Source organism: Delphinapterus leucas, chromosome 14 (assembly GCF_059928025.1).
Source record: "Delphinapterus leucas isolate spDelLeu-1000000601 "Yukka" chromosome 14, BTC_Dleu_Yukka2, whole genome shotgun sequence".
Classification (NCBI taxonomy): Eukaryota; Metazoa; Chordata; class Mammalia; order Artiodactyla; family Monodontidae; genus Delphinapterus; species Delphinapterus leucas.
This window is the reverse complement of record NC_143142.1, coordinates 82290731-82307948: the sequence shown is the minus strand read 5'-3', so window position 1 is coordinate 82307948 and position 17218 is coordinate 82290731. Positions and strand designations below refer to the sequence as shown.

The window sequence follows — 17218 nt, the reverse complement described above, 5'->3', positions numbered from 1 at the left end:
TTGAGTGTCATGTAATAGAGTAGTATCATTTCAGTGCAGCGTTTTATATTAATGAATTTTCCAGTTTTAGCCATTTGTCTACTGATTTGATTTTTTTAAACCACTTTATTGAGGTATGATTGACATACAAAAAGCTGTACCTATTTAATGTGTACAACTTCATGAATTTGGAGATAAGTATACAGCCCTGAAATATACATCACCAGATTGAATGCCATAAACATATCCTTCACCTACAGAAGTTTCTTCTGTCCTCTTACTGCTTGTTTTTGTGATTAGAACACTTAGCATAAGATCTACCCTCTCAGCAAATTTTTGTGTATATAATATAGTGCTGTTAACAGCTAGAGATACATTCTCGAGCCACATTGAACTTGGACTTGGTGCTTGACTGCCTTATGACTGCATTGCCGTTTGTTACCCTGTGGTAACAGGGTGAAACTCTGTTCTCAAATCAAAATTCACAAGTTCACCCGATAAGTAGCTTGAGCAGTGGGGGTACTATGGCAAACATTACACCATGTCAATCTCTTTTGAAACATTTTTCTTTTAAAAGAATTTTGGGGAAAATACTAAGTACCTTATAAAAAGATAATTCAATTACTTCTGTTGGAAAAGAAGTTTCAAAGAATTTAAAACCATTTGTTTGAAAGAAACACTGAAAAATTAAGGAACGTGGAACAAAATAATAGTATCCTCTCAAAAATGAGAAATAAACAAGAATCATGTTCATGAAAGATACGTAAGCACCCTATGCTTTCCCTAGAAAAAGACTTTTGAACTATAATTTTTAGTCTTATAGCTGGTTTTGACTTTTTGTGACATTTGCTTTTATTTAGCTTTTATAACCTATATTATTACTTTTCTTAAATCATGGAATAGGAGTTTTATTCGCTCATAAACTTATAGGACAGTATTCTTTAAGTATCTTATAATTTAGGATCGTCAAGACAGTGTCATAAAAATGTGATGTTTTATGTACCAGAAAAATTGAGAATTCATGTTGTGAAATCGGGTTCTTTGGTTTCACAACGTTTTCTCTAATTTGAACAGGTGAGGTTCACTTCACTGGGATTAGGATCGGCACTGACTACCCTTGAAACTGGCTGTGTGGCCTTAGCAAACAGTTGTCAAAACATTTCTGGTGGGCTCTGGGGAACCGTGGTGAACATTCTTCTGGACCAGTCGGAGTGTAGCATGGTACGCCGGGAGGTAGGCCTGTCTGTTTAGCCCCACCCGTTTTCCCTCAGAGACCTGTTGTGGTAGTTCTTAGGAACCATACTCCCTGTTCAACACCGTGGGCTCACCACTGACTGTTGTCTCTTTGACCTGCGAACAACTGAAATGAAATGGTTATAGAGAACAAAATGGTATTGATTCACAGTCAGAACAGGAGTCCTTTACTCTGAAAGATCAAAGCAGAATTCAGTGCATTTTAAATGGACTCTTCTATTTTATTACACATTGAAAAGTAGTTCACAGGAAAAGAAATTACTTTTATATGATCTCAGTGTTTAAGTTTATAAAGCTTTACTTAAGATAAGGGGCTGTCAAAATACTCTGTAGTATTTATTATATAACATGTAAGAGGAAAACTAAATGCTATTTTAATTCTTTCTAAATAGTTTGTTATTTTCTTTACTGCTGCTTTTATCAAAGTGATGATTGATGCAGACCATTTTAAGAACAGTAATCAAATAATGCTTAGAGGCTTGTAAAGAAAACAGCAGCTCCTGGGCCCACCATTAGCCAGTTTCCAGTTTCAAAATCCAAAGGCTGTAGTTTTCTTATTATTTGTTTGTTTGTTTTTAATAATAATGCTTAAACTTGTAGCTTCCTCTTGATTTAACAACTTTAAAGACTGTCTACTGGCTTCCAGTTAAGGTGGTTGAAAATTTTACTCCCTTTGGATCCCCTCTGTTACTCTGGTTATTCTCCCGTTATAATCTTTCACTAAATAGATAATCAGTGTTCATAATTAGTATGATTTTTTAATTTGACCATCTTCAGGACCTAGGAGGTTAAGTTGGACATTTGTGGTTTGTATTTCTAGTTAGCAGTTTTTTATTGGGAGGAGCTTGTATGAGAGAGGAAGAAAGAGATGGGGAGAAAGGTGTGTGTATATGATCTGTAGGAGGATAATAGAAACATGAAGTAGATTTCTTAAATACTACCAGAACAGTTTATGGTTTACAGATCATTTTTGGAAAGGCAAAATTCTGAAATAGGAAAAAATATCTTTCCTGGTGAAGTAGTTTCCCCCACTACTATGTCATCACCTAACAGGAAGGGCAGTGGGGAGTTCTCATGATGACCTCTCAGCATGTGCAGCTGACCAGGGATATGCTTTTTTGTTATTGAATAACACTATATTGGTTATTTCAGACATGACAACAAGATGGCAGTATTGACATTTTTTTCCTTTAATTTCAGGCTGCATTTATTTTTCAAAATCTCCTTGTAATTCCAATGCCTTCAGAAATCATAAAGGGTTATACTTGGCAGGTAGGTGACTTTAAACAATTATCAACCTAGTAGATATTTGAGATTAAGTGATGATAAAGTTTCAGCATATATATATATATATTTTTTATATATGTATATATTTCCTTACTGATGAAACTTTATACAAGCCAACAGGACCTCTTGAAAGAGAATGTAGACTTTTTTTTATGCTTGATCAGATTTACAAATTCTTCTCTGTGGTGTTAAAAATAATTTTAAACAGAAATAATAATCACTGACATGTTTACTATGTACTAGGCACTCGTCTAGAAACATAACAAATATCAGCTTGTGTAATGGTTTGAGTTATGAACCATTATTATCCTCATTTTTTAGATTAAGAAAATTTAGCACAGCAGGTTTAAGTAGTTGGCCCTAAATCACACCCTTCTGCTTTCAGTCCAGGCAGTTTCTCTTTCGCACTCACCTTACTGTCTCTCTAATTTAATAATAATAAACAAATTTGTTTGTAGTTAAATATGCATTGATGTTAACTTCTTTTTTTCTTTTCTGGGTAAGTACACTGAGTCATAATTTATCTTTCTTTGCTTTCTGTTAGATTAATTTTTTGTATCATGTTCTGAACGACAAGTCAGTAGATAGTTTTACCTAACCTTTTTTTTATAGCCTACTGCTTTTTAGGTGATTTGGAGGATAGAAAAGTGCTCACCTGGGGCAAATGAGACATGCTTTTTTTCTACCCATGTCTTTATCCATATGTCCTCATCCTATACGTGCATATTTATCACACTGTTGCATCTCACCCCCCAGGATCTTAGATAAGATCTAAGGTTTCTTTTTAAGTTTTCGTTAGAATATATTTGGAGGAGTTACTGAATCTAGTTGAGCTGTAGTGAGGGCAGCTTTTGGGGCAGTCACCTAGAGCCTGAATCCTGGTGGTCGTTAAGGCCTGCATCTCATTTAACTCTTGGAAGCTTCACTTTTCCAAACTTTGCAAACCCAGTTTAATGCTGCCAATTATTGAAAATCCCAGGCTGCTTGTCCACTGGCTCCTTTAATTTGTTTAACGTGCCTTCTGATGCTGGTTGTTATTCACAGTCTGTGTTGTAATAAAACCATAGGAGACAAATTAGAAAAGTCTACACAGGATTAATATTTATATTAACAGTGTAGTGGTTTTGATGCCTGTTATCCAATAACTACATTTAAAAATGTTATTTTTGGCTCAAATGCAAATGATCTCTACTCCCATTGTTGAAGTAGTGACATTTGTATACTATAACCTTTGTGATGTACTGCCAGTGAGTTTTTTTTAAATTATTGAAATAAATATAAAGGCAAGAGTGATAAGTTTTCTGGGTTCTATTAAAGCTCTTGGGACATTATAATATAAAACCATGTGTAGAAGTTCACATTTTTTTCTAGTAAGTTAAATAGTATACAGCTCCTTTTTGCTACTGGTGACATGCTTAGTGCAGCTTTTTGATTTTGTTATTTTCCAGTTCTTCATCACAGAATTAATTTTCTACTAAAAAAGTTGAAAACAGTGGTTTAAGTATGCTTTTAGAGTCTTTTGCTTCACCTATGTTGGCCATAATCAAAAATATTTGAGAGCCGCTCTAATCCAAAATAGTACTTGATGATGAAACTTCTACTAGTCTTAAGCAAAATTAGGAAAATCAGTCTATTTTTTTGTGTATTTTTAATAAACTCACATTTTCTTCCTCTCTTTTTTAAATTTGCTTTTGCTTATTATTTTTTAAGTGTCCTCACTTGGTAGTATAAAATAGTTGGTAATCTAGTATATGTCCCCCAATTTTTAGAAAGTTTAGTGGTACTTTAAATCCCAAAGTGGAAACAGCTGCTCTAGTAAGGGAGGAAGATATTCTTCAAATATAGATAATGGAATTTTTTTTTTTTTTTTTTTTGCGGTACGCGGGCCTCTCACTGTTGTGGCCTCTTCCGTTGCGGAGCACAGGCTCCGGACGTGCAGGCTCAGCGGCCATGGCTCACGGGCCCAGCCGCTCCGCGGCATGTGGGATCTTCCCGGACTGGGGCACGAACCCGTGTCCCCTGCATCGGCAGGCGGACTCTCAACCACTGCGCCACCAGGGAGGCCTAGATAATGGAATTTTATGATCTCCAAGAAGTTGTGACCTTTGCTAGTTTACTACAGCCAGAAAGAAGGTGCTACTTTTTCAGTAATTTAAAATTAAAACTGTCTTTGGTAGAACGATGAGTAATAATCTTATTCAATAAGATATTTCATTTACTTGCCTTGGTGTACGTTTTGCAGTGTTTGGGAGGATAGAGCAGGAAGTAGCACTAGTATATAGAAGCTTTGTAAATATTTTATTTTGGTTGAGGTAGATATTTGATTAATAATATTTTACAAAGAGAACTGCTTTTACTGCTTTGCACTTTGTCTTGGTGCCTGAAGTCTGAGTTGATGCCCTTAACACTCTTGTTCCACTGGGCGTTCTGCAGTGTTTGCTTTAAGATTATTACCTCTGTCCCAGTTCTTTCCCCACACAGCAGGTCTAGATTTCTATTTCATGTTAGTATTGAAATTGTACTTCTGAGTGGGAATCATTTGCATAAATAAATTATGAGTTATATAACTGGCCGGGTTTCCTTTTGTTGTTAAGTTTAGTGCTCTCTTATCAAATGTGGTAGATACTTTTTAGCTGGTTCCACTGTTTACATACCTTTTGTTTTTCTTTCATTTCTGGTGTACTTTTCATGTTATAATTTACCTTTCCTTGTAATAGGGCTTAAATCTTTTCTGGAACAAGGTAAGGCATAAGTCACTTAAAACATTTTGGGGGGGTTTGAAAGGAATATTTAATTTATTAAAGTTATAAATTTTATAAAAATTTAGTTCTTCCTTAAGTTTTAAGATTTAGCTTATAATTTTTCTTTTTCTTAGTCTATTTATAAGGCTACCAAAATTTAGCAGTGTTTTCAAGGGGCTTTTGGATAACGTTTACTTCATTTGCAAACTATTTTTTCTTTTTTTAAATTGAGGTATAGTTGATATACAATATAAGTTTCAGGTGTACAACATAGTAATCCACAGTTTTTAGAGCTTAAATTATATTTATAGTTATTATAAAATATTGGCTATATTCCGTGTGTTGTACAATAAAACGTTTTTTAATTTAAAGAAAGTATTTTAAAAAAAATACTTTCACCAACTGCTACAATCCATCTTAATCTTCCTCTTCTCTGAACGATACTAGCATTTAATGTCTATACCATTAAATTAGGTTCTTCTCATATATTACCTTTACTGCCTTGCATATTTCTTACTATTTAACTTAATCTTCCTAGGTGGAATGTGTATTTCAGGACCATGTTTTTAATATTAAAAAAAAATGTTTCTCCCAGCCCCATCCACAGAGAGTGGTCCTCTATCCGTCTTTGCTAATGCGTAGAGATGTGGAAATCATTCCATTTATCCCGTTAGTCTTCTTGATGTTGCTAAGTAAATAAAGTTGAAAATCAGGTCTTACTTTTTGTAGTGAAATTCCCATTTGGATTTCCATGGATACAGAAGCGCACTGGGAGTGGGCGGTCACGAGGAGTAGGAACAGGTAAAGAGCCTCTCAGCGCAGCTTCCCCAGGCGCCCAGCAGCCCTCATAGGGCCCCGTTCCTGGTGCGTGGGTCCTCGGGGCATCACAGACCTTTTCTATTCTGTTTTTTAACAGCAGCGTTTATAATAATGGCCTTTCTTTGTTCAAGGCTACATTCCTCTCTTAGGGAGGGAAAACAGAATTAGTGTCCAAGGGACCCTCAACTATGTTGTGTTCCCAGCTGTGCAGCGTCTTGTAAACTGGTTTCCTAGAGTCTGACTTGGATTTAGTATTCCTGGATGTGGAAGATTCTGTTTCTGGGTTTAGTTTGAGAACTAATGTCACAAATCCATATCCCAGCAACTTTAACAACCAGAATGGAATCTTAGAGTTGATTATAACAAGAAATCTGTTAGATAGGGATTATCTGTGTAGTTTGTTTCAGTTCATTTCTCTAAATGTTTGTTGAGTATTTAAATGTTGGGGATTCACAGATGATCTGACTTAGTGCTCTGGGGCTTATGGCCTGTGGGGGGAAGACAGTGTTCTACCAAGAGAACATTACTACAGTGTTTTATATATGCTCATGGTAGCTTATGTGTACTTTTTACAATATTAAAGTTGTTCTTTCCCTTGAAAATGGTGTCACAGATTTAAATGTAAAGGTAATTTCATGCACTTAAGTAATATAATGAGATGTCAGTTTGTGGTGTAAATACACTTGTTAATGCTTTCATTCCTTTCCATGTTTGTGAGAGGAGTTGGCACATATATTTTATTTTATTTTTTAAATTTTATTTTAAAAAAAAATTCGACTTAAATGCAAGTTGCAGAAACAGTATAGCAGTTTTTATATCCCCTTCACCCAGATTCCCCAAATGTTATAATTTTACCATATTTGCTTTAGCTCTACCTAGTGTCTTTTTTCTGAACTATTTGAGAGTTGCAGACATATACTTCTATTTTCCCTAAATAGTTAATTGTGAGTTTCCTAAAAACAAGGACATTCTCTTACAGAATCACTATAATAATTATCAAAATGTGGAAAGTATTCAAATTTTTCCAATTGTCCCACTACTGTCCTTCATAGAAAACAAACAAAAAGAAGACAGTCAGGATCTAGGATCCAATTTAGGAATACATGTTGTATATAGCTGTCATGTCTATTTAGTTTCTTTCATCTAAAATAGTTCCTAAATCTTTAACATTTATGACCTTGGCATTTTTGAAGAGCATAGCCTATTTAGTTTTTGTAATATTCTTTAGTTAGGTTTGTCTGTTTCCTCAGAATTTGATTCAGGTTATGCATTTTTGGCAGAAAAGCCACAGAAGTGCTCTGTGCTTCTTATTGTATTATATCAGCAGATAGGCTATCTCTTTGTCCATTGCTGGTGATATTAACCTTGCTTACTTGGTTAAGGTAGAGTTGGTCTGTTTTCTCCGTTGTGGACTTAAAATTTTTCCTTTTGCCAGGAGGTGCTTTGAGACTGTAAAATATCTATTTCTCATCAACTTTTATTAGTTTTAACTTCCAGTTGTGCTTCTTGTCTGAAGCAGTTATTACAGAATGGTTGCCAAATGATGATTTTCTAATTCCATTATTTCTTCCACATTAATTACATTTTACTGTAAGGAAGAGCCTTCCTTTCTTATTTATTTATTCACTTATTTATTTACACCAGTATGGACTCAAGGATTCTTAGTATGTTTCATGGATTATGATCTCTTTCTATCATTATTTATTTAGATGTTCAAATTGTTTCAGATTTGGCTAGGAGGACTTCCTTCACAAAGACTCCTATATCCTTTTAGCATGTCTTTATCAACCTTTGAGTACTTGTTTACTTCCTGGCATAGCAAGATGTTCTTGACTTTCCCAGCGCCACCCTGGAATCAGATATTTGCTCAAAGAGCCCTGATTTCTTTCAATGGAGAATGTATATAGAAATGAGTTCTAGATATGCTCGTTGCTCCGAGGGAGGGGTCTTTGCTTCTATACACTCTCAGTGGACATAGCTAGACTGTCTGCATATGTGTTTATATGTGTTGTAGAGAGATGGCCGACTCATTTATAGTTGTAGTATGTATCGTTTTCATATTTGATGTTATAATTATCAATGCATATTTTTCATCTTCTAATGTGTTCATCATGGATCATTATGAGTATTGATTTCACAAAATGCTAAGTACTTGGTGTCAGAGAAACAATACCATTTTAACTATATTCATAATTTATATGCAGTTAGGGATTTCTTATGTAACTAGGGTCATTTTTTTCAATCTCTGCATTACATTATAGCATTTTAAAAATTTGTTATGTATCAAAATAATTCCTTTTTCTTCTTGAAAATATTCTCCATTCTTCTTACATGCAATTTTGTTTGCTTTTGAATCATAGCTAATGGGTATGTTAGTACTGTGACACTAGGAGTAAAATGTCTTAAATGTAATATTGTAGCTTATTGCATCCTTGAGATCAATATTTTCAAATTAATCGGAGTATTCTATGACATAATTGCTGTTTTCTTTGCAAACTTATTTGTTATGGCTCTTGGTGATTTGAAGAGTTTTCTTTCTTTGCATACTGCCCTTCTCAGCTCTCCCTGGCAATTTTTGCAGATGATCTGGCAGCCCGAGCGCTCACCTGAGGGCAAGGCTGGTAAGGATATAGACGTCCTGAGACAGAGCAATTAGACTGTGCTGATTTCCCCACTTTACCAGAAGACAGCCCCATCAATTACTGATGAATCTATGGAGCGAAGCCTAGTACATGCGTGAAAGGCTTCATTGTTCTGGCCCTTGTACATTAGTCATGTGTGGAAAGCCTGAGCCACACCATCTTTTGCGCTTATGCTGGACTTGGCTTCACTGCTGTGATTAAAGCTCTGTTGATAATGTGCCATTGCTACTAGGAAGCTCTGGCACGTGGAGATTGGGGATTCAGGCTAAATGCTTAGCTAAAATAAATCAAATAAAAAATAAATAATGGTTATGTAATATGTACATATTCCAGACCATCTGGTTTTGTTTGAGAAATTTAAAAATATTTTGAGTGAAATGTTTGAATTTTTAGAATAAATTATTTTTTTCAAGTAATGAATATATATGGTTAAAAAAGCTAATACAGCTTATACTGAAATTCTTTACCTTCTTCATTCACAGAGACAGCTTTACCTCCTACTGATTTTAATTCTTCAGGTAGTTACCTTCCTGTCTCTAAATAGTGTGTTTGCAGTAATACAGTATGTTTGTTCCTTTACTGTGTCAATACATAGGATTTAGCTCACTTAAACAATGTCCTGCCAATATAGTTCTGTTAGTGGTCTTAGTTTCTCCCCTGGTCACCCCTGCTGTTTCTGGTCTTCTTACCTATGGGTCATATCTCTTGCCCGCCCCCATTTAGAAGGTAAGATGTGGCTAAGTTGTTCCTTTTACTGGTATCTCGTCCCCCACTTCTACTGCCAATCTTTGCCAGTTTCATCTCTACTTTTACTTTGTGAAGGCTGATTATGGTTAGATTCTCTTCTACAGCCTCCTTATATCTATAAGTTGATTCTAAAAAGTGAAAACTAGTAATTTGCTACAGAGCCATTATTTGTTGGGCTGTTGTTACACTTCCTTATCTATGCTTCCAGGGCTATGACCCCTCTGGCACTCAGAGGAAAACTTTCCTGGTATTTGTGTGTGTGTGTGTGTGTGTGTGATTTAAAAACTTGATTTGGGCGTTGGGTGATTTTTTTGCCCTTGGAGTTTCTGTTAATTTTTTTTCTTGCATTGTGAGTCCATATCATAGCTCAAGTTTTTCTAAGCTCTTAATCATCCTTTCTCTTCAGTTAGAATCCCCTTTCCTAGTAAGCATCCTCAAAATAATTGTATTCCTACCTAAAAACAAATGCATGAGTGACAAACTTCTGAGTTCTTGTTTGTTTGAAAATGTATTTAAATTGCACTGGATTGATAGTTTGGGCTACTAGGTATTAGGCTGAAATCATTCCTCATAAGAATTTTGCTCCACTGTCTTCTAACATCTCGTGCTACGGATGAGAAGTTGGATACCCATCTTTTTTTTTTTTTTAAGTTTTAACATTTTTATTTATATACAGAGAGTTAGTATTGTTTCTGAGGAAAGTAGATATGCTTGATGACCCATTCAAGAAGTTCACACTTAGTCCAACTTAATGAAGCCGATGTCCTTCGCATACTGGGAAACACTGGCGGCACTTATTGAGGCCATGTTTCTGGATCAGACTGTGCTGGTTTAAGCAAACGCAGCAAGAGTGAGAACCCTGGCCGAATTTTCTCGGATGGCTCCTGTAGAGCTGCTGGTGACCCATGTTGCTTTCTCGGCTGCAACGAGGCAAAACGAAAGAGGGAGCGCATGCCGGCACTCTTCAGAATTTTTCCATCTGATTCTTTTTACCTCTTTATGGATGACTTTTTCTTTTACTATCTTCACTTTGTCTTTAATGTTCTAGAGTTTTATGATTCTATGTCTTTTTTTCATTTCTCTTGCTTGATATTTATTAAGCTCCTTAATTTGGAGACATAGATGTTCTATTTCTTTTGGCTCTGACAATTTTTTTTCATATTTATTTATTTTAAAAATGACGTTTTCTTTATTTTTCTAGAAATTATATGAGTCTTATATTAGGCCTCTTGAATTAATATTCTGCTCCTTATCTTTTCTATCTCCTGGTCTTTAAATTCTGGGATATTAATTTTTTTGTTCATATCAGAATTAGTTTAACTTTTTCAATCTTGGTAGGCCAAATAATTTTCACTGTGACTTATAGGCGAAGAAAAAAAGTCAGGTTCTAAACTTTACTAGGTTGATTTAAATTTATGTCTTTTATGACTTCTTTCGTTATCTTTATTTTCTAAATCTTTTTTCTTTTTATATTAGTAAGAACTAGAGAAAAAAATGAATTTTTAAAATATATTAATTAAAGGGTGAATATTATGTCAATTATATACCATGATAATTATACATATTTATAGAATAACTACTATAGTTCTGCATCATATTTACGTGTGTAATTTCTCACTTTGAAAATATTTGTAACTAAAGAAAAGATGGATTTTAGAAGACAGTGGGTTTGTAACACTTCTCCTTCTAGCACGTGGTGAAACCATCAGCCTCAGTGGGCCTTTACCGAATAAAGAATCAGCAGATTTAAGAACTCTTGAGGAACTTGTTTTCAGCATTTATACAGTTTACATTCCTTCATGTATTTGTGGCTAAACCTTTGTTAATTTGGACTGTGGCTGTTAACTCATCCAGGAAACAATTATATAGACACAATTTTGCACAAGAAAAAATTTTGAATAATTTTATATAATATGTATAATAAAATATTTGAAAATTATTCTTAGTATTATTATGAAATAAATTAAAAAATAGTGTTTGTGGTACTTTGTTTAATAATTTTATTTTATTGATTTATTGGGGTATGTTACACAGCTGCAATTAAGCTAGTAACCTTTGCTGAATTATTTTTAATTCTCCTCTTGGTTGTTGGTCCTTCCTGGAATCAATATAATGGGGGCTTTAATTTGTGATGTTAAGCAACTATTGCAGATCTCATGTGTGCTTTTTACATTTATGAATGCTATAAGTTGCTTAAAAGATAGAACATTTTGAATGTTAGGATTGGCTCTGTGGCTTTGGATGAATTACTTTGTCCTAGATATTTAAATAAAGTAATGCACGAAAGGGCCACATTGCCTGAAATGTGCACCTGGTTCACAAACGGGAGCCACGTGACCCTGTTCATGTACTCCTCTCTGTTTCGCCTGCCACTTCTCAAGCTCCGGATTTAAAGTTAACACGGTGACCAGCGTCTGTGACTGCTCATTAAAGAGTCTTATTCCTTCTTGGACAAGTAAATTGCTCTATTTGTAAAGAGTAAAGCTCACAGTGTTGGGTAGGTTTATTAGAACACAACAATAACAAATTCATAAAAATAAAAAGTATTTAATATTGAAGTAAGACATTTAATTTTAATAATATTCTTAAAGAGAAGGGTTAATGGAAATAATCTTCTTAATGTAATTATATCTTTAACTGTAATTATACGTTTAACTATTACTTTATCTTCCTGGATAGTAAGTTTTAATATCCATCTTTCCTTGGTGACCAGGAGGCATGAGAGAAGGGGCACGTATGCAAATTTCAGTTAATGGTAAACTTTGAATAGGCTTTGACCAGACCTTTCCTGTTGGCACTTAGATTTCGATTTTCTGTCTTTTATTTTTCTCTCTATTATGGTCTGTTTGAAAAGTCTTAACTATATTGATTATCATTTTCCAAAAAAGAGAAATATTTATAAACTAATGATGTGATTATTTGCATACTTTAAACCGATCCTTTGCATACTTTTAATGGCTTGCTTGATTTTTGCCATTTGGATATTCCAGGAAAAGTAGTGACAGTGCAAAAAATTATTTGAAAAAAAGTGCAAAGAGATTAAAATTTTGCAATGGCAGATCCTTCTCAGCCTCCTGCTGGAAGGTGTGTGTGTGTGTGTGTGTGTGTGTGTGTGTGTGTGTGTGTTTGCACGCATGCATGCATGTATGCAAGGAATTCCCTTGGAAGAAGGGTTAATTCAGTGGGAAGTAAAGTGGCAAACAGATTTTACTGTGGATATCAGGCTTTTCATTCTAGCCCCTCAAGAGAGCGACTAGATCAGCCTTCTGCCTTCAGTGGATTTTTAGGCAGCAGAGACCTGGAGTCCTGTGAAGTCCTCTGCCTGGGTCAGGCTGGTGTATGTGGGGAAAGACGGGCAGGTGAAAGGAGAATGGTCACATCTGGGACCCATTTGTTTCGTTGAGGGGAATGTGGGGAGACGTGGGTCTTTTTGAAGAAATTAAGTGATAAATCACTGTCTCCCCCTCTTTTCCTACAGGGCCCCTGTGTCCATGATGAGGACTCTGGCCTGTCGCTCATAGGAAAACCTGCCCTTCAGGCTCTTTTGTACCACTGCCATTTTTATGAACATTTGAATCAGATGGTAAAACATTGTTACCTGGGACGGTATACGTTTGATTTGAATTGTTCTGCTCTTAATGGAACTTCTGAAGGCAATGACTTAAATGGTAAGAATATTATATTTATATTTTTAATAAAATGTAACATTTCTTAAACTGTTAAAAACCTTTGTGTTTGTTACAAAATATTTGAAAAATAATGAAAAGTACACAGGAAAACATTCTCTAATCCCATTACCCAGAGGTTGCCTTTGTTACCTTACAGTGTATTTTCTTCCAGTCTTCTTTCTCTGTATAGCTCTTGTTTGTTTTACATAATTGTGTTCATATCTTATGTACATTTTTGTATTTCCTCCTTTCACTAAACATTGCCTAAACATTTTTCTATTTTATAAATTCTTCATGGAAACCGTTTTTGACATCTTACTAATGTTTCATAAGTTATTTCATGCCCTTTAGTAAAGTTTTACAGTTTTTTCCTCTATTAATGTCTTAAATTTTTGGAAGGTTCTTCCCAGGCAAACAAGAATGAGACCTTTCCTACTAAATTTTCTAATTTGTTTTGCTAATATATTGAAAAGCTATTTGTTTTTTGGAATGTTACTCATTTATCAAAATATATGCTGAAATCTTTTCATTTCTACTTGTTTGTAGATTCTCTTGGATTTCCTAAGTATAAGATCTTAGCGCATATAAATGATAATTATGTCTCATAATAATAAATGATAATTTAATAGTAAGAATAAAAATGATTTTAAGATAAAAATAAATATAAAATAATAAAAATTTTTAAAATTTTAAAGTAATGTTAAAAAACCTTGACATAATTTCCCACAGAAAAGGTACAAGAATAGGACAAAGAATTCCCAAATGTTAACATTTTACTATATTTGCCCTCCTGTACCATGTGTATGTATGTGCGTATAAGTGAAATATATTTATTTATATGCATATATACATATATATTTTTTTTTTCTGAGCCATTTAAGAGTAAACTGCAAACATGAAGTTCCCTTACCCTGAAATACTTAAATGTAAATTTCTAGTTCACTTTTCTGCTCACTTCTTGGAGGCATTAAGAGGAGAATGACATTTAATGAAGTTTTTGAACATTCTAAACAAATGTCCCTGTGAGGAAAGTGACCACTTTAATTGTTTGGATTTCTCTGTATCTGTGTTACTGGAAGCATGGCCCTTGAACCAGCAGCACTGACATCTGCTTCCAGCTTGTTAGAAATGCAGATTTACGCCACCCCCGACCTTGACTTGGGGAATGGAATCTCTGGGAATAGGATTCAGGAAACTACTTTAACAAGCCCTTTATGATTCTTCTGCACTTTGAAGTTTGGGAGCTGGTGCTCTTGCTAAATTGTGTTAGATTAAACTAAAGCGCAGTCAACTAATTGTTTTAAATTTTTTTGTGAAACATGCTGTATATATAAATTAATTAAGAATAATAAAAATTAGGCACACTTCCTTCACACTTCTTTAGTTCTGGATTGGTTTCATGTAAGGAGTATTCTTTCTGTTAATCGTTACAGTGCCCAGAAGGCTATTCACGTTGACAGTTTTCTTGTTGTCACAGGTTTAGATGACTCATTCAAGTTTTGGAGGGCTCCATCTCGGATGTCCAGTCAAGATCGAGATCCAAGTTCTCTCTCCACTTTGGAAACAATGGTACTTCCAAAGAACACATAAGTGCTGCATTTTGAATTTCTGAAAAAATTTGAATTTACATAGTGGAGGGATAAGAATGGATGTGAAATACAAGGTTATGACCACAACAACTGTGATTTATTTGAAGTGCCGTCTATAGCAGAACTAGTGTCTGTTTTGCTCAAATAAGTGCACTGAATATCCTTTTAGATGAATTTTCAACCTCTTTCCTACCTTTTTTGATAGAACCGGAAGTTCAAAAGTTTTAAAATGTTTATCAGTAGTAGTAGAAAAAGAGAACAAATCCCATGTGATTAGTAATGCTTGATTACCCTGAAATTTTGCTTAAGGACAAGGCAGTTTGAAGAATGTTGTTGATCCATTCAGATGATTCCAGTGTGGTACTAATGATTTTAAACACATTTCTAAATGCTTGCATCAAATAGAAGCTTGTCTTGATTATATGAAATACCTGAAATTTATGTACACCTGCCTGCCTTTCTTCCTTTTTTTTTTTATTTATAAGGTGCTTTGTTCTAAAAAGTTTGAGACACTAATTATTTCTAAATAATGACATGCTAGGTTTCATTTGTTTTATAAGCATACAAAATCATTCTCAACTGGAAAGCATTGCAATGTATTTTTGGAACAATATACTGTGTTGTAGAACCTATTAGGAAGGCAGAGCCTCGACACCACTGCTTCCAGGAGCAAAAATAATATGAGAATTAAATAATTAAACAGGCATTAATAAGATTCACCTCCTACAGTTTCTCAAGAGACTGGTACTTTTTGCTAAGTTTTAAGAGACTTTTTTTTTTTTTTCCCTCTAGACTCAGAAGAGTTTATGTTTAGTGCTAAATTGAACCTTTATTGAGAAAAACAGAATAATTACTCCAGTTCCACTAGATGTCATGCTTTCTTTTGCAAGCTAGAAATAGTGTGTATCTTTGTCTCAATAAGAGAAATAATTATATGATTCAATGCTAAAGGGGATTGTATTAATTGGTTATTTAGTTCACAGAAGTACAGCGTTAATATGTGCTTAAAAATAATTCTTCTTAGGTTACCCTGTTTGTTTAAAGGGTTGTAGACTAACTTTGAAATCTTTGTACATTCTTCAGTTCTTTGCTTATAGTAGGTATGCAGTAAATAGTAATTGCTGTAAATAACTTTTGAGTTAGCTATTTTGTAGATATCAAGTTACATTTATTTTTTAATTAACTTTTGGCTGTGTTGGGTCTTTGTTGCTGCGCGCGGGCTTTCTCTAGTTGCGGCGAGTGGGAGCTACCCTTCGTTGCAGTGTGTGGGCTTCTCATTGCGGTGGCTTCTCTTGTTACGGAGCGCGGGCTTCAGTAGTTGTGGTACGCGGGCTCAGTAGTTGTGGCTTACGGGCTCTAGAGTGCAGGCTCGGTAGTTGTGGCACACGGGCTTAGTTGCTCCGCGGCATGTGGGATCTTCCTGGACCAGGGCTCAAACCCATGTCCCCTGCATTGGCAGGCGGATCCTTAACCACTGCACCACCAGGGAAGTCCCCAAGTTATATTTATTCTATACAAGGAAACTTACATACAAAAAACAAAAGCAAATCAAACTTTTGCATTTCTCTATTTTATAATAATATATAAATCTTACAGATTAAGCTACTAGATTTTCCAAGAAACACTTTGTAAATATGTCACTTATTATAATCATTATTAAAATAGAAGCACATCTATTAATGCAAAAGTCTTTAACTTGTTTATGTTAGGATATCACATAGACTTTTAGAAATACATACCAGTGAAATCTGTTTTTTTTTTAAGAATTCATATATATAGTCTTATGTAAGATTTACCTTCTTGTAGTTCCTCAAAAGATTAGTATTACCTGTTAGAATTTTTACAGTCAACTTTTTTCTTTCTTTTTTGGTTTCCAAACAGAAGAGTTTTGGTATTGGTGAATTACTCACTGAATTGGTGACTTTTATTCACAAAAATTAATCTAATTACCCCAGTTCTACGAATTGTCATGTTTTCTTTACCATATGAGATATACTATGTATCTTTTTTCCAGCAGGAGACAAATATGGAGAGTTTATTCCTTATACCATTACTTTAAATTTCTTTTTTTCTTTCTTTATTTTTGGCTGCATTGGGTCTTTGTTGCTGTGTGCGGGCTTTCCCTAGTTGCGGCCAGCGGGGGCTACTCTTTGTCATGGTGTGCAGGCTTCTCATTGCAGCGGCTTTTCTTGTTGCGGAGCATGGGCTCTAGGCTCACGGGCTTCAATAGTTGTGGTGCTCGGGCTCAGTAGTTGTGGCTTGTGGGCCCAGTAGTTGTGGCTCACGGGCTCTAGAGTGCAGGCTCAGTAGTTGTGGTACATGGGCATAGTTGCTCCGCAGCATGTGGAATCTTCCCGGACCAGGGATCAAACCTGTGTCCCCTGCATTGGCAGGTGGATTCTTAACCACTGCACCACCAGGGAAGCCCTTATACCAGTATTACTTTAAACCTAAACTGTCAGTACCCAGACCAACTAATACTTTCTCAGGTA

The 17218-nt window shown here is 35.0% G+C and overlaps 1 protein-coding gene and 1 pseudogene across 12 annotated transcripts in view; one reads left to right on the top strand and one right to left on the bottom strand.

The window, feature by feature from the left end:
* RTTN (rotatin) overlaps positions 1-17218 on the top strand; it is a 163723-nt gene that overhangs the window by 72921 nt on the left and 73584 nt on the right. For 11 of the 12 annotated variants that reach the window (XM_089895303.1, XM_089895309.1, XM_030762001.2 and 8 more), the window contains 4 exons: positions 1054-1212; positions 2434-2505; positions 12948-13137; positions 14615-14706. In XM_089895303.1, the coding sequence (XP_089751429.1) occupies positions 1054-1212; positions 2434-2505; positions 12948-13137; positions 14615-14706 (513 nt within the window). The remainder of the gene's footprint in view (positions 1-1053; positions 1213-2433; positions 2506-12947; positions 13138-14614; positions 14707-17218) is intronic. The other variant, XM_089895304.1, reaches the window with a different exon arrangement.
* Positions 10112-10935, bottom strand: LOC149747659 (small ribosomal subunit protein uS14 pseudogene; annotated as a pseudogene).